The sequence below is a fragment of the Nannobrachium achirus genome (genome assembly GCF_963921795.1).
Source record: "Nannobrachium achirus genome assembly, chromosome: 15".
In the NCBI taxonomy this organism is placed as follows: Eukaryota; Metazoa; Chordata; class Actinopteri; order Myctophiformes; family Myctophidae; genus Nannobrachium; species Nannobrachium achirus.
This window is the reverse complement of record NC_137822.1, coordinates 33054708-33079810: the sequence shown is the minus strand read 5'-3', so window position 1 is coordinate 33079810 and position 25103 is coordinate 33054708. Positions and strand designations below refer to the sequence as shown.

At 41.0% G+C, this 25103-nt stretch overlaps 2 protein-coding genes across 5 annotated transcripts in view; both read left to right on the top strand.

Annotated features, from left to right (window-relative positions):
* Positions 1-184: 184 nt before the first annotated feature.
* On the top strand, positions 185-1207 carry LOC308299776 (eukaryotic translation initiation factor 2 subunit 1-like; the record flags this gene model as incomplete). The annotated part of the gene is made up of 1 exon (XM_080743564.1): positions 185-1207. One exon carries the CDS (start codon positions 185-187, stop codon positions 1205-1207), a length of 1023 nt encoding a protein of 340 aa, XP_080599690.1.
* A 6250-nt stretch (positions 1208-7457) lies between these two features.
* ulk1b (unc-51 like autophagy activating kinase 1) overlaps positions 7458-25103 on the top strand; it is a 43198-nt gene continuing 25552 nt past the window's right edge. For 3 of the 4 annotated variants that reach the window (XM_080743325.1, XM_080743323.1, XM_080743324.1), the window contains exons 1-5: positions 7459-8089; positions 8855-8947; positions 9853-9894; positions 21051-21083; positions 22213-22249. In XM_080743325.1, coding sequence (XP_080599451.1) covers positions 8000-8089; positions 8855-8947; positions 9853-9894; positions 21051-21083; positions 22213-22249 — 295 coding nt within the window. In that variant the 5' untranslated portion in view covers positions 7459-7999. Of the gene's footprint in view, positions 8090-8854; positions 8948-9852; positions 9895-21050; positions 21084-22212; positions 22250-25103 lie in introns of all 4 variants that reach the window. The other variant, XM_080743322.1, reaches the window with a different exon arrangement.

The window sequence follows — 25103 nt, the reverse complement described above, 5'->3', positions numbered from 1 at the left end:
TGCTTACGTCATTCAATAGGAAAACCCTTGAAAAAAAACACAGGGTGACGTATCCAATTTGGTGACCTCACCAAAAACAAGATCAAACCAGAGCGCATATATAGGTGAAGATTCCTTTACACCTCTAATGTCAACCAAAGAAAGATAAAACAGGTCAAAGAGAGAAACCGTATACATCACAGAGATGCCAGGACTCAATTGTCGATTTTACCAGCACCGGTTCCCAGCAAAGGGTGATGTTGTGATGGTGAACGTGAGGTCCATTGACGACATGGGGGCCTATGTCAGCCTTTTGGAGTACAACAACATCGAGGGCATGATCTTACTCAGTGAGCTGTCCAGTCGGCGTATCCGCTCCATCAACAAGCTCATCCGCATAGGTCGCAATGATTGTGTAGAGGTCATCAGTGTAGACAACGAGAAAGGGTACATTGATTTATCAAAAAGAAGAGTTAAGGAAGAGGAATCCGCAAGGTGCGCAGACAAATTCACCAAATCCAAAACTGTGTACGGCATACTTCGACATGTGGCCGAGAAGCTTGAGTACACCAAGGATGCACAGCTGGAGAGTTTGTTTCAACGCACCGCTTGGGTCTTCGACGAGAGATACAAGAAGCCCGGATATGGCGCGTTTGATGCCTTCAAACAGGCTGATTCAGATCCTTCAATCCTCGACGGCCTGGACCTGACGGAAAGAGAGAGGAGTGAGTTGATCAACAACATCAACCGCCGACTCAATCTGCAGGCTGTCAAAATCAGAGCAGACATTGACGTGCAGTGCTACGGGTACGAGGGGATCGAAGCCATCAAAGATGCTCTGCGGGCAGGCCAGGCCTACTCGACGAAAGACATGCCTATTAGTATAAACCTGATCGCTCATCCACGATTCATGATGACTACGACCACACAGGAGCACACAGCGGGACTGTCTGTCATCAACCAGGCCATGGCTGCTATCAAGGAGAAGATAGAGGAGAAGAAGGGCATCTTCAACATCCAGATGGAGCCCAAAGTGGTGACCGAGACGGATGAGATAGAACTGGCTCGGCAGCTGGAGGGTCTAGAGAAAGATAATGCTGATGCGGATGAGATAGAATTGGCTCGGCAGCTGGAGAGTCTAGAGAAAGAGAAAGCTGAGGAGAAAGAGAAAGCTGAGGTGGACGTAAGTTATGACACAGAGGAGATGGTAGCCCAAGCAGAGGACTAAACCCATCCATATAGGCCATCATTGGGAAATTTGGGACGTTTCCCGATGGGCCTGCCTGTGTAATACATGTGGCCTAAGGTCATGGCCAGTTGAAAACACTGCACATATTTACGTTGTAACATGTGCCAGGCTGGAGTTTTTTTTGTTGGCCTTTATGCCTTAATTGATAGTATACAGTTGACAGGAAACAGGGAGAGAGAGAGATGGGGGGTAACACGCGGCAAAGGTCGTCCGGATCGGGAATCAAACCAGCGACGCCGCGGCAACCATGCCATTGCCTATGTGACGGTGCCCATGTGGTATGCGCCTTGACCAGTAGGCCACCGGATGCCCCAAGTTGGAGGTTGTTAATGATTAAACAACAAAAAGACTTGTTTGTGTGTCACACGTCATATAATAGCCGTATGAACGTGGATTGAGATGCACTCAAGAACTAAAATAAGATTAATCTGCTCCTGTTCAGAAGTGGAGAAATAATTAAATGCACAGAATAACAGGTTAAGGTGTACCTTTTGAAATCAAATACTCATACAGTGCTCCCTTATTTTCTATAACAGAAATAAACAAAAAAATCACACCTAGTGTGAAGTGAGTGGTGCTATTCATGTTGTGGTGAAATTACTATCCTCAATCGTGATTGGACAAACATTGAACTATTTGTTTCAGAATGTAGGCCAGAAACAGGTTTCAGAGCCTAGATCTAGCCCGGACATTTTTCAGGATTGGACGTTTTGTGAAGTGAGGGGTGCTTTTTCATCAAGTGCCCCACTAACCAATCACAACGCGTTCTGCAAAGGTCAACAGCGAACAAGAAACTTTGAGCCCCCCTGACTTTTTGTGAACATGTTTTTTCCACTGGTTTTCGACCGGACAACAAACTGTTTGTGAAAGTATGTAGGCCATATCTAGGCCTGATGTATATATGAGTTAATGTCATTAAGCTTCCTGCACAATTTGGCTATTTTGGGATGAGGCATACGTGATATGACAACGAACTTTGAGCCATTTGTGTCAGATGTGTGTCAGATGTAGGCCACGATACAGAGGCCAGATACTTTTCCACACCTAGTTTGAAGTTAGGGTGCTATTTATAAATAGTTAATTTCATCAAGCGTCTCACTATAGCCAATCACAACGCGTCCTGCAAAGCTTGGCCAATGGGCCAATGGGACCCTGACGTAAAACAAACTTGTTTATTGATTTTGTATAAACATACAGCATGGCAGACATTTTGTAAGCGGTGAAAGCCGCTTCCAAGGAGTGGCTTTGTGTGTCCCGTACATGTCCACTCCATATATGGTCATTCCAGTCCAGAATGAACAGGCTTTGTCCGTCCCGTACATGTCCCTTGCATGCAGAATTGAGGATTGGTCAAGCACATAGAAAGTATAGATCTAGAACACAGAATGTATAGATCTAGAACACAGATTTCATAGCTCTAGAACACATAGAATAGAAATTCACCGCTTCACTTCGAACCGATGTTTGATTTTTTAACATGTTTTCCCCTGGGTTTTCGGATGGACAACAAACTTTGAGCTGTTTGTGCCAGGATGTAGGCAAGACATTGAATGCCGCGCTTCAATTTACTTAAACATTAACATTTTTAGAATGCGTTTTCCCATTGGGCTCTGACCGGTGCTCCTGTTACAGGAGCACCACTCAGAAATAAAGAGACACAATGAAAGAACACAAACAATGTAAAATATGCTTATGGGGTGAATTCTCATAACTGTTCACAATCAAGGTTGCCTTTACTAACACTAGGGGGAGACAATTTCCATTGCATGGGGCCCCAAAAGACAACCCATTTCTCTCACAAACCTCCTTCAGAAGCAACCTACAGTATTAGGGTGGTTTTGTAGGCTTTATAATATATTTTTAACTATAATTGTACAAACTAGAAAGGTGTAATTCTGGGAAATTGCAAAAGTGTGGTTGCACTGACGCGAGTCAAGGTGAATCCACTGGGAAATTAATTCGTCTTTCCATTTATATTATTGTGATGTCAAAGCGTGACCAAAAGCTTCACTTTTCTGTATAGGTTAAAGGTTTTTCTGTTGTGCAAAGGTTAACAAAAAGCAGGTTCACTGCTGCAAAAAAATCTCTGACTTAGAACATTAATTGGTTCAGAATAAATAAAGAAAATATACTGTATACAGGCAACCCTTAATTACCGCTCAATTTAACACTTATTTCTTTACTTTCTGGGGCTGTGCGATAAAATGTCATACCTCAATACCTCCAAATCCAAATACCAAATACTTTAGCTATGATTGAATATGTCTATGGTTTCACACTTGTTATTTTATATTTTTAAATGTAGCAACAGTAAAAACAGCACATTATACGATTATAGGTAAATAGTGCTCTTATTTTACATTCCACAGACCAGAAGACACAGCGCACTGGCCACGTTCGGGTGTTTAGACAGATATCTCGTGTTGTGTTTATAGACATTAATGTCCCCTCTCAAATGAGCCCTGCCCTGTCGGGCAACCTGAAAGCCAACTTCACCTGCCCTGATGTTATATTTACCTGCCGGGGGCAGGTGGGCAAGCCTTAGTGTCAATGCCTGCTAAGGCTTGCCCACCTGCCCCCGGCAGGTAAATACAACTTTAGGGCAGGTGAAGTTTCCTTTCAGGTTGCCCGACCGGGCAAGTGCTCATTTGAGAGGGGATGCAACCGTCTATAAACAACATGAGATATCTATCTAAACACCTGAATGTTGCCAGTCTTCTGGTCAGTGGAATGTAAAATAAGAGCACTGTTACCTATAGACGGGTTTCTTGTTTACAAACATTGAGACTAAATGCACAGGTGACTGTATCATGTAATCAGTCCGTCCAATCCCCAAACCTGTTGTTTTGGGGAGCGCTGGTTCATAGAGTATATGCGCTGGTTTCATTGGCTAATTTTGGTACCGAATCAAACGTGACGTGGACCAGAAACCCGTCTATAATGCACTGTTTTTACCGTTGCTACACTTAAAAATATAAAATAACAAGTATGAAACCATAGACACATTCAATCATAGCTTCAGTATTTAGGTCTTTAGTTATTTGGAGGTATTGAGGTATGACATTTTTAATCACACAACCCCAGAAAGTAAAGAAGAATGCATGCGAATCTGCGATGCATGCATGCACAACACAGACGTCTCCGACACAGACACACACACCGGTCCTCTCACATTTGGAAAACATTAACGCTTAAAACGTTTTTGAACAAGCGAAAACGTTTTTGGGGGAAAAACTTTAGAAAAAAAAAAGAAAAAAAAAAAGATTTTTCGACTCATACTTTTTGAGTCGCGGTGAGCATGAGTCGATTTTCGAGTCGATTTTCACATCCCTAATATATATATATTATTATGCTAGGAATCCTGGCCGCTATGCAGCTATACACAGTTATAGGCCTATGCCCATGGAGATCTCTGTATCTGTCAGTCCTTGCCCCTTTTATGCCCATGTATGGAGATCCCTGATGTCATCAATAGGCTATATCACTGGTTCACAAACAGTGAGTCAGGGCCCATTTGTGGGTCGTGGACACATTTTTATGGGTCCCTTAATTTAATAATTAACAAAAGAAATGGTCCTAGATTTTTTTTTTTAAACAAAACATTTTCAAAAAACATTACAAAAAAGAAAAATGTTGAATGAAATTCCATAAATTAGAAAACATGTTTTGTTGTGAAAATAGCTGATCTACAAGCTCAAAATGTGGTGCGAAGCGATGCTTGTGGATCTGTGTTTTCACTAGTTTGGGTCCCGGGCAAACATCTAGTTTCTCTTTTGGGTCACAGGCTAAAAAGTTTGGGAACCACTGGGCTATATATCCCCTTTAGTGCCCATATATGGTTTTGTCTGGTCCGACATCTCCCTGTGTGTGTGTGTGTGTGTGTGTGTGTGTGTGTGTGTGTGTGTGTGTGTGTGTGTGTGTGTGTGTGTGTGTGTGTGTGTGTGTGTGTATTGTATAGCCTGGCCTACTGTATGCACTGCACAGTAAACACCATTCAGTGACAACAGTGATGTTGTCAACATATGGCACCTGCAAAGTGACTCTTTTATGTCGATTAGCTACCCATAGATGGGGCTACTGACATTATGCTACAAACAAGCCTTCTAATCAAAACTCATGTTTCATGACGCTTTGGCAATATTGTAATTGTTACATTCATGACAATAAAGCTATTTGAATTGAATTTAATGTATTTTTGTTTTTAATTTGTACAACATATGAAACCATCTCATTGGGAAAAAGATATGTAGCCTTAGCCTATGATGCATTTTCTATATGAAACTATATATTATTTAATAATTATTTTTTGAGCGGTGCAAACCGCTCCTACATTTCACTTTCTGTGTATTTCCGTGCTCATACACAAGGTAGCTGACGTCGCCAAAATGTATTAACTGACGTCGCGGACAGAACGGCCCATACAAGGAGATATGCACGTTTGCTGTGTTTGCACCGCTCACTTCACACAGGTGGAATTTTTAGCAAATATTGTAAAAAGAATGATGGAGTCAGAATGGTATCATTAATCGCAGCTGTGCGAAGTGAGCGGCGCAAACACAACACACTGCATATCTTCTTGTATGGGCTGTTCTGTCCGTTACATCAGTTGATACATTTTGGCTATCCATGGAGATCCGTACTAAGTGAAATCTAGGAGCGGTTTGCACCACTCAAAAATGAGAAGAACAAGTGTGATAGTATATTTTTAGATATTATTATATCTTACTATTTATATTATTAAGTAGGAATTCAGTTCCCAGGGGTTTCCACAAGGCCACTAAACTGCTCCACAAAAGGCTAGTCCACAAGGCCAAGCTGGTATAAGGCTGGACTCACACATATGCGTGAAACATCTTCTCCGTATCGTCTGAGAATGGCCACTGGGGACGCCGTACTAATGCATTGTCGATGGAAGGTTGTTTGGTTTTTTGTCGTTGCCGTGTCTCTTGCTCAACCACAGCCTGTATTTTGGCCAAGAGACACGGCAACGACAAAACACCAAACAACCTTCCATTGACAATGCATTAGTACGGCGATCCCAGTGGCCATTCTCAGACGATACGGAGAAGATGTTTCACCCAAATGTCTGTACGGCGCCTAAAAGAACTGTGTCATTTCTTGTTTTTAGCTTATTGACGTCATCAGGAAGCGCTCGAAAATGCACACACAAGTCCTCAGCCTCGCGGAGCTATAGGCTCACATCACGTGTTCATTTCTATTGGATGGTGCACTCACTGCTGCAAAGGAGTTGAAAACAAGCCCTCTTGCTCTTTTGGGCCCCAGTAGTTGCTTTTGGTACCCCCCTCCGTAGTGGTTTATTCAATGCAGGCGGTGGAGCGGGGATAATGTGGTTGGGAATGTCCCTCCACACCTGGTCTTTGACAGGTCGGCGCTTGGTGTAGCTGAGCAGCCGACTGTATCATCATTTGGGATTGGAATGGATAGTCACAACGTTCTCGATTGTTTTAATGATGCTGCTGTATTGAAGGAATAGCGTGAGTCTCTGTTTTTATTTTATTACCATTAACGCTGCTTTACAGTCTGTTCAGATGGATGCGAAACAACGGTTTTAGCGTGGGAGAAAACAAACAAACTTAGTATAATAGTAGTTTTAAGCCGAGGACAGAACGCCTATCGTTTATTGATGAAGTGTTGTTCGCTATAATATGCAGGATTTCTGCCTTAATCCCGTATTCATTGCCATATGTTTTTAAACTTTCTTTTCTGTAGATTTGAAATGTGGATTAGGGTTTGCCTGTGCTGTGTGTAACTCCATTCCCTGCCTGATAATTAATACCAGTGGTGGAAAAAGTACTCACATACTTCACTCAGCTTAATATTGACTCTGTCAATTCTAGTTTTCTTTTTACTGTTGGCATGACGTAAAAAAATCACACTCGTGTGAACTGAGAGGTGGTGTGTGTGTGTGTGTGTGTGTGTGTGTGTGTGTGTGTGTGTGTGTGTGTGTGTGTGTGTGTGTGTGCAACAGCGCCCCTCCCTTAACATGTGTGGTCAGAAAACGTAACTGCAGGCTACGGACACGGAGACAGACAGACAGACAGACAGACAGACAGACAGACCCACACACACGGCCACGTATAGGAGCGTTGTGACCACCGCTCAAAAAACAGCTGTAATTTGCTGTGGGCATGCGCAGTAATGCAGGTACAAGAGGCTGCAAGAAGTAGTAGGTCTTTGTTGAGACCATCATCGATGCTGTCTGTCTGTACCGTAGCTGCTTGCACCGCACAAGCTTTCTATTACGTTTCAGAAGAGACGTTTCCACGCTTTATCTACCATTAGACAACATTGCAAACTTCTCTGCTTGATCCTTTGGCTTTGGGTGTGTTTTGTCTTCACGCGTACAGGATCTTTGTGTACATAAACAAAAACGCACCGAGCTGTGTTTTTAAGGTGGCGCATCAAAGCAAAGTGCCAGCTAGAATTAGATAGCTGTAGGTTGGAAAGAAGACCCTTCGCTTCCACGATGGGAGACGGTTGTTAGGAGTCCTTTGCTGCTGCTCTGCTCGGTGTTTCTGCGTGCGAACCATGAGAGAAGGACGCAGCGGCTTGTTGTCGTCGGTCGGGCGGCCCATGGCGAGCGGACGCGGGGGTGAACTTCACTGCTGCTGCCCAGAGGAGGACGGAGGAGCATCCATTAGCGATAATAACAACAACAACAACAACAAGGGCGACCTGCAGTTGGCTTGTTGTCGTCGCATCCATTCCAACTAGAAGAGGCCATAAAGCACGGTGGTCTGCGGGAGGAGAATGGAGACCGTGGGGAAATTCGAGTTCAGTCGGAAGGACTTGATAGGACATGGCGCATTTGCAGTCGTTTTCAAAGGCAGACAAAAAGAGGTGAGGGTTGACGATTCTCCTGTTTTCTTTTTGTTATTGCGTTGAGAAAATGGCAACCTGTCAATGTAGGCTATTCACATTTTCACGAGCGATTTTAAATGTTTGTTATTGTGTTGTTATTATTGGGTTATGGTTGTTTTGTTTAGTTTCTTTTACGCTTGGGACCCCCGTTATTATTGAACCATACAGCTGACATCTGTTCGTGCGACCTTAAGAGGCCCTGCGGTAGCAGACAGTCGTATGCAAGATAAACAAAATACTCCTGCTGCACAGGATGTCCATCCGTATTTCTGTAATGTTTTTATTTTCATGATGGTATTTAACATTGTGATTAATCCATGTCCAGATCGTGACCATATTAAACATTTAACATTGTAGCTACTGCAGCTATAATAATAATAATAATAAACTAACATTGTAGTTTGACAAAAAATATAAGCTTTGGCCACTATAATCCCCATGCACATTATTTAAAAGCCAGGCAATTTGACTTTCACTTGTAAGTTCACAATACACTGTGCAGTCTGTGCAGCAATAGCCTGCCAACTCCTCAAGGATGTTGACCGCAAGGACCTAGTTCAGTGTTGACATACACTATTGACAGGTGGATGAACAGTGAACACTAGGCCTATATCAATACACACCACCTGATCTCTTATTTCTCAAGTAGGCTATGTTGTCAAGCACATTATATTTAAATATGAAGTATGAACACTGTGGCTTTTACACACATCAAACTATGTATCACCTTTTGTCTGCCTCCAGAAGACAGACTGGGAAGTTGCAGTCAAATGCATCAACAAGAAGAACTTGTCCAAGTCTCAGACCCTGCTGGGGAAAGAGATCAAAATACTCAAGGTATGTATATAATGTCACCGCACAAATGTGGAGTCCGTCTGGGAATGTGTCGTCCAAACGTGTCATGACAAAGCCATGAATTAAGTCAGCCGAGGAAAAATGCCTACAATAACCTACAATGTTGTTGGTGAGACACGTTAGAATGATGATAAAGGTCTATGAAGGCCTTATTATTTGTTAATAAGGCTATATAAGTGCAGAGAGCATTGTAAACACATTTGTTACATTATAAGACCATAATAAGTATTCATTAACGGTTAATAAGGAACATTATTGTCCATATAAGATGCCTAAACCTTATTATATTTGTTAATAAGGCTACATGCATCTTAATACTAGCATTATAGTACGTTTATTGTTAGATTAAAAGAGCGTTAACATTTCCATGACCAGCAAAGGACTCTTTTCACAGACATGTCAGGATAAATACAGCTGCAGCTATAATTAAATTGATGACGAGTATTTGATTTAGTAATATACCTTCTTCTTTCGTGTATCATCATCAAATATCCAACTCGGTGTCGTGTAGCACCACCCTTGTCTCTGGTCGCACTTGGAAGAGGTCGGCCTCGTTATACCAAAGAACTAGCAAGCACCGACAATAGTCAAGAGTATTGTGAATGCTTGCCTTGAGATAACTGGTTAATCTAAAAATGAAACGTGTACACTATTACTGCAGTTGTGTTTACCCTGTTAGGTCATGTCTGTGAAAAGGGTCCATTGGTGACATCTTCATTTTCTGTTTCATTGCCACCGTATCATGTAATTCCTAGTAATGGACATCACATACAGTAATTAGTAGGGGGTACAATGAAATATGAGCACTCATGATCTCTATGCTTTTAATTATGTACATAATATCTAACTACATTTGAACGGACTTTGTCTTTTGTTTTTCTTCCCAGGAGCTAAAACATGAGAACATTGTGGCACTACTAGACTTCCAGGTATGTTAATACCACTCAGACACTTTCTGGATGTGTTTCAGTGACAGTCAGTGACTCTAAAAGCTTCTGTTTATTTAGATCGTCTGTTCCACACTGGTTGTGTCCCAGTTTTGTCTTTCAATCGCTGTCTCCAGAGCTGAGCAGATGGGTTGACGTTAGGGCTGTCACGATATGACATTTTACATGACGATTAATTGTCGCTCAAATAATTGCGATTAACGATTTAATTGTGTTTTTTCGTTGACAATTACATTTTTGTTTGGCTTGTAGGCTTTGAAGTTGCACATGGCAGATATGACACATAACTAAATATACAAAGAAATGACAGGCATATTTTACAACTTTATACTTAAAAAATAACATTGATAGTTGAAATAGCCGATCTACAAGCTCACAACGCGTCGCGATGCGACGCGTTGTGAGCTTGTAGATCTGCTATTTCCACTACTTTTTAAAAGTGTTTGAAACTATATTAACATTTCTCAACATGGAAACGATTATGATGATTATGCAAAATAATCGCGATTACCTCAAATAATTGCGATTAGACGATTATGTAATAATTGTGACAGCCCTAGTTGATGGATGAGGATGTTCTGCTTGACCCACTTCTGGCCCATGTTGCATTTGGTGGATTGTACCCCTCTATACGTGCTGATGTGGACTTTTCATGAGGCTAGACAGAGGTTTAGGCGTATTTGTTTTTGGACTGAATTGTTCCTTCTGTCATGTAGCATTTATAGAAAGAAGTGAAAGGCAGCACTGGATAAATCTGAGTTTGTGCTCTCTGGAACGGAGGAGCCTCTTTGACATTTCATGTGCAGTTATGCCTTATTCTTGGCCTGTTTGATTTTACAATATCTGAGGAATGAGGCTATGCAGTGGCTAGAAGTGATAATATTTGTACTAATATGCATTAGCTTGCCAAGAAACTCACATCTTGCACCCCCACCCCCCACACACACACACTTTTTAGTCACATAGCTCAGAATCAGCTTTATTGTCACATCGCTGCCCAGGTGGGTGAATGTATTTTTCGTACATGACCATAATGTGTCATTTAAGGTAAGAGTACAGACAGAAAGAAAAAGGGGATAAAAACACGTCTGATATTGAAATATTCATGATAGGAGTAGAGTGAAAAATATATATACTGCAGATATACAAGCAGGTATTCCATATATTCATGATGAGGCAGTTATAAATATATAAATAGTTATAAAAAGCAGCATACTGTATAGTAACAGGTATACGTATACATGCGGTTAAAATAGGAGCAGAATGATGTAGATACATAAAGTGCAACAGTAAGAACATAGGCCTTTATGGAAATGGTCTCGCATGCAAGACATCAAAAAAGTAATCCTGTGTGGCAGGACAGCCTGGCATCAGGCGGTGCCATTTATCTTATGGTAGCCCAGTGGAAACTGTACACATTTTGCCCAGAAGAGTTGGCACCTGCTAGATTTGTTCATTCATAATTGATGACTTTGCCTATATTTAACATCAGCCCATCATTCAATTTGCAAGGAGGGTGTGAAAATGTGACGCAGTCCTTCCCAGTGCATTCCATGTGTAAAGTGCTTTCTTACAAATTAAGTTCATTATCTTTCTTGACACTGGATAATTAGCACCAGCCTACATAAAACATTAGGGATGAGACCGAATATTCGGCACCGAAAATTTTCGGCCGAAAATGGCTAAAAATGCATTTTCGGTTTTCGGCTGGATAGCTTTTAAAACCGAATAGTTGAGCACCGAATAGTGTGAAGGACAGGGTCAGGGGTCCTCAATAGGCGGACCGCAGTCCATGTCCGGACCGCGGCACATTTCTGAGAAATCTCCGCACAGTTGTATCTGACGATCGGACTGACTGTGTGTGATGTGTGTTTGTGTGTGCGTGGGTGTGTATGTGCTGATTGTGCTCATTCGCTCAAACACATACACAGGCTCACAAGACACACCCCTACGCCAATTTGCAAGCCCACAAAGCGTCGCGGGTGCAACGTGCTGTGGGCTTGTAGATCAAAGGTTTTCCTTCCCTCCGAGTCTCCGACGCAGTCTGCTCTCCATGCTGCTCCCCCCCTCCCCTCCCCTCCCCTCTCCTCTCCTCTCCACACACTCATGCCGCTCGCTGCCTTAAAAAAGTTGCTAAAACCTCTTGGAAACCATTGCTCCCACTGGATTAATAACTTAGAGATCTTCTACCTTTGGCTGTTCAATTGGAGAGGACAACAGCAACACATTAATATCCACAATGTAAGGCTCCAACTGCTTGCATTAGACGAGAAATGGTCGCGAAACTCGCGATGCGTGATCATGCGTCTTTAACAATGTGATGTGTCGTCGCATATTATTGCCAGCTATCCTAGGCTGTGTTAGGTTAATAACTATGACTCGTTGACCCTGATTTGACTGGTCATTTGACATAGTCAATCAGCACAGTCAGTCTGGCTTGTGCAGTACGTGTGTCAACTAACTGAATGTCAAGTAATCCTCTCCCTCCCCCTCACGCTAAGTTCCACTTTATTTTCCATTCTGAACGACAAGCCTAATATTGCATTTATGCTCTTTAGTTTCCAATAATTAAACTATAAGCCAGTGTTTTATTGCTACACAATAAATGTAAATAATGTAGCCTACTCTACATGCATAAATAATTATCCATTCATCCATCCATCCATCTTCAACCGCTTATCCAGCATCAGGTAGCAGGGGTAACAGTTCCAACTGAGATTTCCAAAGTTCCAAATAATAATAATAATAATTAAAATAAACAATTCTAATGATTATAATAAACATACATACATACAGTACATACTGTATAAATGTATCCGCCTTATTTCGCCTTCGCCTTTTTTTCGGACCTGGACCTGTTTCAAAAAAATATTTCTGGACCTTCAAGATTTGTATTTGAGGACCCCTGGGCCCTAGATCATTTTGCAACATACAGTATGTGCATTTGTTGTTGAAGGCCTGGCTGTTACAGCCCTTGTGTTTACAATAATATTTTGTTGTAGGCCTAGATCATTCTGCAGTTTTAAGCACCTTGTTCTGATGCACTTTTATCTCTGTAGGATACTACAGAAATAGTTGCACTATTTTGACTTTGTTTTATGCTAACATTGCAAAGAGAAAATATTTTATTTTGTTATGTGTGCATTCAAAAGTGAGAAATAAATGTTTTATGGAACCATATGGTGATTATTATTTAAGTTAGGGTTTGCCATAATCAGGTAGCTTTACAACAAAGGTACAGCAATGGTACAAACATTTATTATACAAAATAAATTATATACATGTATTATTCGGCTATTCGGTATTCGGTATTCGGTGGAATGTTTCCAGTATTCGGTATTCGGTTTCGGCCAAGAATTTTGCTTTCGGCCCATCCCTATAAAACATGTCAAAACACACCCTCTTACGTACAGTGTTGGAGATTTTCCTGTGGGACCGAGCTCTCCGCACATAGATTTGCACTGGCAAGTGTTGTTATGTCAGATTTTCACATCTTCCTTACAATAGAATCAATGGATTTCAAAGAATTCAAGTTACTGTATATTGAAAGTTTTACCTTTAAAACCTGAGCTGATGGAGCAACTTGGCTTAGCCCCAATGGACTTCCAGGTAAATGATGCCTATACAGATGTTGATGTAGTGAGCAGAAGACATGTGAAGGAGAAAGATTAGGACATGATTTCATTATGTTTTTATGAGTGCAACATCACCCCATCAGCAGCGTAATGCCAGTGTTACTGTCAATTATATTCTTAGAAAATGAGACCACCTATGGTTGGAGCTGGATGCTTAAATGTGACACCCCCGAGGGTAAAATAAAATGGGTGCGTGCGCGCATATGCATGGATATTAACTCTCAAATACCTGGAACGTGCCTGAGTCGCGTTAGATTTTAACCACTTTAACCATTATTTTATGCTTTAACTTTAGAAAAATAGCAGATATACAAGCTCACAGCGCGGCACCGAGTGCCGCGCTGCGAGCTTGTAGATCTGCTATTTTTGAAAAATCCTGAAAATGTGTGCAAGTCTTTGAATATCTTTGACCCGATCTTTGACCCGACTTCTAAATCCTTCTTCTAAATCATGCTGTTCTCAAACTTTTTCATGTCAAGGACCCCCAAAATTACAGGTATTTGGCCACGGACCCCCATCTCAAAATATGTTGTTCCAGGGACCACCCAGAAGCAAATATTTGAGTTTATTTTTATTTTTTTTGCTTCTTTTTTTTTTCACAGACTTGCAAAAAGAAAAAAAAGGAGATCTGCAAGTTCGCAGCTTGTCTATCTGCTATTTTTCTAAAGTTAAAGCAGTCAATAATCCTTAGCCTAAATGGGTTAAGACTATAAACCAGTATCATTGTCCTGGCTCTGAGTCACATGTGAAAGGCCAAGTGTTGTGAGGTGATAAGGATCTGCAGCCAGTGTGCCGTTCCATCCTGTAGCTTAGTAACCAGACTTTGAGGTTCATCGTGGAACACCTGCCAGGTAGTTTAGACAGAAGTATCCCGTGCCCCTGTGCAAATACGCACCTTAAAGCACCAGGTGCTTCTGCTGCTTTTATGGCCTAAGATTAGTAGACAGCTTGGCACCTGTTTTAACCACCACTGCTCTAGATGTATTTGTTCGAGCCAGGTGAGAAGCAAAAGGGTACTTTTGTTTAGGGCATATTTGATTGCCCTTTGTCCAAAATATGTCCCAGTCAGATATCTGTCCCATTAAGTGTTGCTTTGGTATAAACAGAACATTTTATCACTTGACATATGATTATTATAAGTGTGTATACTGCGGGCTCACAGTATTGCAAAGCCCTAAGCTATTAGATGAGACTAGTCAGACTCAGCAGGCATAAGACTCGATTGCATTTACAGAATGCATGATTTCATAATTGTAATTGTGTGTCGCTGCCTGCAAAAGACCACCTTCGCTGTTGTTGTATTCCTTCCTCTCTTCCCATAAGCTGAGTCTATATGTGTAACTGAAAGGCAGATGTAGACATTGGTTTCTTTAAGGCTTCAAGCTAGCAGCATTACATCAACATAAGCAGTGTCCACCTGACGTCCCCCTCCCGTCTCCTTCCTGTGTTCACTCAGGCTGTCGTATTTTCATCTTAAATGTGAAGTCCCACCCATGGATGTTTTACTGCACTGACTACTAAGCCCACTAGCCCAGTAGTGAGGGTGATTTGTCTGTTCTAAAAGTCATGACGGTGAGGGTCTGGGTCATTTGCCCATTACATTTCACTTACAATTACAATTTAGGCATTTAGCAGATGTTCTTAATCCAGAGCAACTTACAATAAGCAAGGTAATACCATACATACTGTACAACAACATGAATACATCAAATGCATAGAAATAGTAATCTAAGACAATTTTGAGTAGACCAAGAGGTGAGTCTTCAGACCGCAGCGGAAGCTCGAGAATGAGTCTGCAGTTCTAATTTCCGCAATGAGACCTGCCAAGCGGTAGTAAATAAATGGGGACCAAAAAAATGATTGTCAGTTTGTCACTACAATTACTGTAACTCACTGGTTCACATTATTTTATGTGCACACTTAAAGGCCTAGCACTGGGGAGCTAACATAATTCATGTAATTTGCTGCAGACCTGATTTCTTGGCTACTAGCATGAAGTTCAGATATATAAATGAAAGAAGTCTGACATCAAATGTAACCTGCTTAAAACAACATCTCCACCAACAGCTCCATAAGTGTTATTATCATATATTTATATTTTCTATTCCTAAAAGTATTAATAATTAATACTTTATGTTATTATCATTCTATCTTTTATCTTTTAATTTGTTCTTAATCCACATTGACGAGGAACCTTGAAATACAAACACTGCCTACAATGTTACCAGCTGTATAGCACATGGATGTAGCAGAACCTTTAACCAGGCACACACAGCACAGCAGTGGGGCAACCTTTGGCCATAGGTCTTCAACAGGGGTCCCTTACTACCGGGGGTCTGGCAAATGTTTGTGATAGATTACTATATTAACCACTTAAACCCTAGCTTCCCTATTCTTGGGAGAACATTGCAACAAGTTGTGAACTTTTAGCTTAGCCATTTTTAGTGAAGAGATTTGGTGTGGAGGGAAACGAACAGACCAAGTACAGAGCCAAAGGTCAAGTTCACGAAGAAGTATTGAGGATTTAACCCATCTAGAACGGGTACACATTATTGTGTATCATTATTTTATGCTTTAACTATTGAGAAATAGCAGATATACAAGCTCACAGCGTGGCACCGAGTGCCGCGCTGCGAGCTTGTAATCTGCTATTTTTGAAAAATCGTGAAAATTCGAATTTTGACCCGATTCTATAAGTGTCTTTTGAATCCTTCAAAGATTTTGCGCACATTTTCACGACTTTTTTCCAAAAATAGCAGATCTACAAGCTCGCAGTGCGGCGCTCGCAGTGCGGCACTCGGTGCCGCGCTGCGAGCTTGTATATCTGCTTGTATATCCTAGAATTATTGAATGTTTTAACCAGTGAAATCACTGGTTAAAACATTCAATAATTCTAGGCCTAAATGTGGACTGTGGTCTGAAAATACACATTATCATGAAAAAAATATTTTTATAGAAAAGATGGTGTGAACAAACAATAAAACATACATTTTACACAACACTGATGATGGTGCTGTCAACCAAGTCTATGAAGGCATCTATGAAAAAGTTTAATCTGCAACACAATTTTATACAATATGTAGTGGGGGTCCCTGCTTTCAGTGCTTTTTATCTCTCTCAGCTACGGGGTCCTTGGCCTGAATAACTTTGAAGACCCCTGCTTTAGTCCATTGATCACAAAATCTCGATCTATGTTACACTGGCTTATTTTGTTATTTTTAGTGGAAAACGCATGCTGTTGCATATTCATGGCAACGCTAAAGCCTGATTTATGCGTGGCTGCACGCTGGTGTTGCGCTCTGAAAATAGCAGATCTGCAAGGATGTAGATTTACTATTTTTGGAGCACCACACTGGCATGCAACTAAGTATAAATTAACACTTTCCCAGCCTGGCCAGAATGGCTTGTCTGTGGACTAGCCGGAAATTTCTATTATTGTATTATGATTATAAGCATCAGCGCGCCCCCCGTCCTTCTAGGATGGCACCGTTCATCACGGACAGATGCTATGCTAACGCCTCCTCCTACAATGAAAGTGAACTGAGAAAGAGTTAAGTATAAGAGCTAATAGCTTATTTTTGTTGCCGAGAGCACAGTTTATGCTTAAAAAATTAAATAAACTTTTAGAAAAAGAGGACCACACTTGAAACTAGCAACTGCAGTGCCATTTTCCCCAAACTTTTGTTTCGGGATCCTATTCTATAGCTAATCGGATGTAGCCTGTGGATACGTCACAGGGGTGATGGGAATAGATGACTCTGTGACAGCAGCCCTGTCAAAACAGTTACTCTGAGAGCGCCACAGTAAAATCCTTGTGAGTTAACTCTTGCATGTGTAAAAAATGCCCAACAAAATGGACAGGTCTATTTTTACACGCCGATGCGTTCAAAATAGCGTCGATAAAGCAACAGGTTACAAGTCCATTTTCAATGGAAGCCAGCGACAGGAATCTTCAAACTGACATGCTACAAAAAAGTTGAGTTGACTTGTGTTGTGTTTAGTGCCCCAATGACGCACTGAAGTGTTCGTCAATCATATGTTTTTGTTTGACCATGTTATGTAAAAAGGAAGAAATGCTCATTCTTGCTCTTAACCAGTTATCTGTGTTATCCTTTAAATGTATGCAGTGTGGCTTGAGCAACACTTTAACGGTAGCAATGTAGCTGTTAGCTGGCCACATTTGCTCGTTTTATAACTTTTGTCTGCACTTGTTTACTTATATTATTATGCTGGCTGGCATGTAGGGCAGCAACCAGTGTTGCCAGGTTCTGCGAGAGAAATAAGCAACCAGGTCTATGAAAACAAGCCCAAAAGAAGCGACCATAGGCCACATGAGCACTTAAAACCTATATGCATCGGCTATTTGAAAATGGTGAAAGTCAAATGTGTAATATTTTGGAAACATTTTAACAACACAAATCTTGTATGGGGGTCCCTGGTCTTTCATGTTTGAGATCTACTGGTTTAAGCAACATTTAGGAAACAAGCACAAATAAGCTACTACAGTTTAGAAACAAGCCCAAAAAAAAAAAACACAAAGTCGCTTATATAAGCGGACAAGCGGATAAGCAACACTGGCAGCAACAAAGGACTTGGTTGGTTGAAGTGCTGTAAAGTAACTATTAAGTACTGTATGTACTTTTACTCCACTACAATTTACGGTAGTTACTAGTTACTTTGCAGATATAAATTACAATATTATTATAAGACATACATTAACCACTTTAGCCCTATTTTATACTTTATTTGATATATTTGAAAATATCCAAGCTGAGCTTGTAGAACTGCTATTTTCAAACATTATCTCACTTTGCACAACTATGCATTATTACCTCTCTGATGTTAGATTACAGGCACAACATTGTTAATGCTGCCCTGTTGCTAAGCAGGGTCGTTACCAACCAGCCACCAAGCCACTCCACAATACTTGAGAATAGAAAGCAGGTAGTGAGTATCCTCTATCCAGACAGACCTACATTATGTGTTCATTGTCAACAGTAGATTAAACTTAATCTGACAAGCAACACACACAATAGATTGACCAGATTATACATGGCCAGGCAATAAACAAAATAGCTTGAAATTAATAAATGTAATTGTGTAAAAGACGGGGGAAATGCGGTATGCGGTAAAGACACCCGCACATGCCAAATAGCTCTGTGGACATAAAATGTCATGTGAAAATATGTTATTTTTCTTGCACGACACGTCACATAACGCAACACTTCTTCACCAAAGCATAAGACAGCTTCAAGAGAAAACATAAGGCCTACCAAAACAAGTTCATGGGCAAGTAGGAGAAGAATATCATAAAACTGGGTGTGTATACTATCTACTGTCCTGACTGATGTGAGGGTGGTCAGTCTACCCTTTGAGGTTGGAAATATCTGTCCAACAACGACAATCCCAACAAAAACAATCCTCAATCATTTCATGTTGACAGTGGTCCTCTGGGTTTCTTGGTTTCAAATGGATTGCTTTGCGGGTTTTCCAAATACAGACAATATTATTATGATTACTGGAGTTCTTTTAGAGCACATTTTAGCCAGGTTGTTGTTTTAACTAGCTGTAGTTTTCAGTATGGTATGATTTTCAGACTGTGGTGTTGCACCGCTGCTGTTGCAGTAAGAATGTGGCGGAGGAAACGCTGCCAATGGAAACCAGATGGCTGGTCCTGGTCGAAAATGGCTTGTTTGATTGGTTGGTTAGTTGGTGCCCATCCTTGGCAAAGCGGGTCTCAAAGAAACAACCTCCAAACTGCTGACTCGGCTGCATTAGAGCACAGAGCTCCGGTCTCTGATTGGTTGTTTCAAAGACAACAATGAGATGAATACCGATGCCCAGAACACGGTCCTCTGTTAACATGTGATAAGAGGGCTTTTTCAAGGGGGCTGCACCAAGTCTTGTTTTTCTAAAGGCTTGCGCTACAGACAGGTTGTTTGAAAGAGGGGAGAGACGAGTAGATCAGAGAATGTGTGGGGTGGTGGGAGTGGAGGGCTTTTTAATACCCTGAGTGTTTACATAGCAAAACACAGTTATTAACCACATGAATAGGGCTGTCACAATTATTACATAATCGTCTAATCGTGATTATTTGACATTATCGCAATTATTTTGTCATAATCGTCATAATCGTGAAATGTCAGAAATAGTGGAAATAGCCGATCTACAAGCTCACAACGCGTCGCAATGTTATTTTTTAAGTAGTAAGTTGTCAAATATGTCAGTAATGTATTTGTATATTTAGGTTATGTGTCATATCTACCATTATGCAACTTCAAAGCCTAAAAGCCAAACAGAAATGTAATTATGAACGACAAATACACAATTAAATCGTTAATCGCCAATTATATGAGTGACAATTAATCGTCATGTAAAATGTCATATCGTGACTGCCCTACACATGAACCCCAGCGTCCCCATTCTGGGCATGTCATACTAGGTGAACGTTTGGCGAAAATACATCTACTTCTATATCGGCTATTTTCAGCGAAAAGAAGAGCAAAAAAAGGAGGGGACCAAGTGTAGAACCCTGTGGGCCCCCTCGTCAATGAAGTACTGTATACGATGGTTTAAGTAGTTTATGGAGGAATAGATACTGAGTTATATTTGTCTGTGAACAAAATATTTTAAGGCATAGATTGGATTCTCACCAACTTGCTGGACTGTTACAGTTCATGTCATCAATGATAAATTATTGGCAAGTCATATTTCCATTTGGCGACATTATTTTTACCCCCACCTGGCTTCTTATCTCAGTAGCAAAGGAAGTAAACCAGAACTTTGTTAAAAGCTGTATCTGCCATGAAGATGGCGAACTAATCTAGCATATTGTTCCATATGCCTTTCATATCAAATGATGCATACTTTGGCCCTGTGTCATTGATTTAGTAGGGTCCCCTTCTTACACAAAGAACACATTGTGTGATTTTCCTGTTTCCACAAAAAGTTATGTTCCTTTTTTTTTGTTTTATCAACATGACCCAAGAATGTTTTTTAATCCCAGTGAATAGCATTCATTATTTATCATTTGGGTAGCTCGACAGTAAAGCACTAATAAGCAGCTTCTTGTCATTAGTGACGAAAAATAATTAGGCGGAATATTTTGTGGGAGCTTGTTTGCTGTCGATATGCATCATCAATATGTTGTAGTGTATTGCTGCAGTCTGATTCCTTCACTTTTAACAAAATTACTTATACAGTACATGATGTATAAAGTATTTTATTTTTTTTACATTTTATCCAAATATGAAGGTCTGCCTTTGTCCCTCCCTAGACTTGACCAATTATTGCTGCTGCTGTGATTAGCCCAAAGCATATTATGTCCCTTTATATATTTATTGTGAATAGGCAATTATGAAGAACCATGGAAATTTGACATGTTTTGGCATGAACATTAATATACTGGCTCTGTTGCGCACCACACACACACGCACATCCACAAAAATACAAATTAATTTCCTTTGTCTTCTGTCACTGACGTGTTAATTTCTAACCCTTCAGGAGACCGCCAGCTCAGTGTACCTGGTAATGGAGGTAAGTTTGGTGTGATGTTCATCTTTGTTTGCTTAATGCTGATGTATTGGCTCAGCTCTGACAGGGGATGCTCTATAATTAGCCTTGTCCTCAGGCAGCCTGGCTACAGGCTGGTGAAATGACTACCAGACAAATCCTGCAAACTTTGGACTGTGGCTGCTAAATTTCATTAGTAACCACTTGTCTTGTGACTGATACTTTTGCCAGGTAGCCACACAGCCATCTTTTATAGGTTATTTAACTTTTCCATGCAGGTCACAGAGTAGAATGACCTTTTTACTATGTGTTGCACTTGTAGTAAAGCGTTGTTATCAGAGAAGAGATTAGTCTCCCCGGTGCCAACCGTCTGGCAATTTCGTTGATCAGATTATTAATCCAAACCTGATTACCTCAAAGTAGCTTTTATGTCTGTTAGGATTAGATTTCAAGCACATACCTTTAAGACTCTACTTGGCATAAAGTGGAACTTTAATACGTTTTTCTCCAGACGAAGAAAAGAGGAATTACGACTTTGTTCCATGTGTTTCCATATAAAGTTAGGAAGGGTAATTAAAGATATGAACGGAAATATGTAAAAGTATGTAGGCCTACTTTACACCAGATGGCACTGGCTAACGATAATGGTTGGACTAATGGCTTGCTCCAAGTCTATGAATGGACGAATATATTCAGCTCACAAACTCCCAGATTGGGGGCGTTAACTAACCTAGAAGTAAAATGTGTTATTCAAGAATCAGGGATTAGCCATGAGAATAGAAACATCTAATTTGTTTTCTATATGTTCCTTTTGTTTCTTACCATCTACCTTACTTGAAAAGGAAATGAGGGTTGGGGTCTGCTATCAAAGCACCACCCAGTCCTCAGTGTTCAAAATAATTAATTCATATTAATGCTCTGGAGATGAAAAAACGAAAGCAACAAAAAGCTACGATCCTTTGATCTGCGTCATGTATTAGTCACTTCAGACGGAGGCTATTGTCAGATAACGCAAGGCCTTGTGTTGCTTCAGTTATACAGCCTTACTGCATTATTATTAGCCTCACTGGCAGAGCTATTGTTTGCTAAATGTATTCCTTTTCATGTATCTCTGTCTCTCCATCTCCCTCTTTCTCTCTCTCTCTAATTGTAGTACTGCAATGGTGGAGACCTGGCTGACTATTTACACTGTAAGTGGAACAATTTATCAGAATGACAACGCTGGCTGTCAAACAGACTCTTTAAGTGATAGATATATTGAGATGTCATGCTTGCAGGCCAAAGGGGCGATGAGACAAGATGCGACTGCAGACACTCTGCCATGAGACCTGGACAATTGTCCAAACTAGTATTCAACTAGCTCTCAAAATCAGTGGGAAATTGTTCAAGACATGGGGTGCAATGACCATCATTTTAAATATCCTTCAAAATGAAAAGCTGCTCAGGGGGGATTTGAGAGTTGAACGCATTGATATCCAGAGAGTCATTTATAGTCTTTAAGACGGAATCACAGCATGACGGCGTTGCAGCCGTACGTTTCTTTTTTCCCCTGAAGTAAACTGGACGTCTTCAGTACATGAAAGTGAATGATTGGACATGGCAGCCAGGATGTTCCAGTAGATGAAAGGGAATGGAATGATTTAACTATGTCTAATGAGGGCGTGGGCTTCAAGCCTCTAACCATGCAGGACGTGGTGAGAATTTGGGCTTACTGCAGTCTACGTGCCATTCTGCCTCGCATACTGTAGCTTTTCCTTCCTTACCCTGAAATTGGCATTCACACGTTTGTTGTGCATAACAAGGAGACCCAGCTCCCAGATTTCCTCCTTTACAGACAAGTTTCCGGCTGTAAAACTGTTCATTATTAACAGCTCAGGTAGTTTTCAATTAGCTGTGAGCCTACTGCCTCCTATTGCTGTAAAAAGCTCACTTTGAGAAAAGAAAGTGTGGTGTTGCTATGAATGGAAATACCTATTTTATAGCCGGATGCATCGCGGTGGATTCAAACCCCTAGACTCTGCGGTGGTGGGCAGCTACTTTACCACTGCATCACCCGATGGGCCTTTATTTGTTTTTAAGGAAATACTGTTTCAGCTCTATCCAGCTGATGACTGCTTAGGTCAGGGTTCTCCAATTAGTTTTCCCCAAGGGCCGAATTATGTCTAGGGTACCAAGCCGAGGGCCACAACATTGCAGGGGGCAACGGCGGCGTTCCCGCTACTCCAGCGACTGCGACAGTTCAGATATCGTCGTTGTCGGGTGAAAATGTTGTATGTCCAAAACCATTCGTTTTGCATTTATCATTTTAAAAATTATTTAAACTAGTGAAAACAGCCGATCTATAAGCACACAACGCCTCGCACCGCGAGGCGTTGTGTGCTTGTAGATCTGCTGTTTTCACAACTTTTGTGCGACTGCCTTGTATGATTTGCGAAAGAACGTACACATTTGGAGATACGAGATTTCCACCCGACAACGACGATATACTAGTGTTGTTGCTGCTCTTATACCACCATTATTACTGGGGTTGGTGTGGGCCAGACAGTAGCCCCCTGCGGGCCGCAAATGGCCCGCGGGCCGCCTATTGGGAAACCCTGGCTTAGGTGGTCATGATGAGTGCTCGAGGGGAGGGGAGGGAGGCTGTTACAGGTTAACTATATTGCTCTGGGACACGTAATAGACATGGGTGGGCCAGGAGGTGAGCCGGTGACCGTCTAATTACCAGACGGCCTCTCTACACCCCCAAGGGCGTTATCATTACTCCATCATAAGACGGTGTGTTCCGTGGTGAAAAGAACACAGCGCGACATGTTTTGAGCTTGTTGTAGATCGACTATTTTTGGCATGGATCAACATCATACATGTATGAAGGCCCATTCCCACTGGGCCAGATAACAGATAAAAAAATCTCTTTCTCCAGATATTTTTTCCATTCAAGTATATGGTCGATACAGATAAAAGAAATATCTTATCACAGATATTCTTTTTATCTGTGATAGATATGTTTTTTTTATCTGTATCTACCATCCACTTGAATGGAAAGATATCTGGAGAAAGAGATTTTTTTTATCTGTTATCTGGCCCAGTGGGAATGGGCCTTGAATCAGGCTTTAAGCTACACCGTACCGTACTGCACCTCCTCTGCATAAAGGAGATTTTTGGAAGGAAGGAAGCAGAGAAAGGATGGGGTTGGGGGGTGTGAGAGAACAGCAGCAGGAGGAGAAAAAGTTAAAAGTTCAGCTGAAGTTCACACATTTTTTCCTCTGAGTCATAGTGAAATATATATAGAAACAAAATGACTCAGCTTGTTTTTTTTAGATTTATTTGAGTCCAGACTTACTGTACAGAAAGGAAAGTAAAAGTAAACATCTGATCCCCTTTGCATACAGTGGATTTAAACATGCAATTAAATAAAAGTAAAATTAAGTTGGGCAGAATGTTAAACTGTCAACTGTCCTATCAGCTTGTCATACCTCAACCTATGTATGAATGTTAACTATCGAAAAATAGCAGATATACAAGCTCACAGCGCGGCACCGAGTGCCGCGCTGCGAGCTTGTAGATCTGCTATTTTTTTTTTTTATCGTGAAAATTAGAATTTTGACGCGATTCTATAAGTGTCTTTTGAATCCTTCTAAGATCTTTTTAAAAAAAAACCTATGTTTCTATGTTAGCAATCTGGCCAGCCATCGTCAAAGAAAAGGTCCTTTTCACTTAAATGGAGCTCAGTTAGTCTGTTCTTGAGAGACTGCTGTGTCAGTGGTTCTCAAACTTTTTCATGTGAAGGACCCCCAAAATGATATGTATTTGGCCACGGACACCCATCTCAAAATATTTAGTTCCAGGGACCCCTCAGAAGCAAAATTTGAGTTACACACGTTCGCTTTGAAAATCCATATATTCAAGGATTTGCACACATTTTCACGACTTTTTCAAAAATAGCAGATCTACAAGCTCGCAGCGCTGTGAGCTTGTATATCTGCTATTTTTCACTGGTTAAAGCATTCAATAATTCTAGGCCTAAATGGGTCAATCACTGTTCAG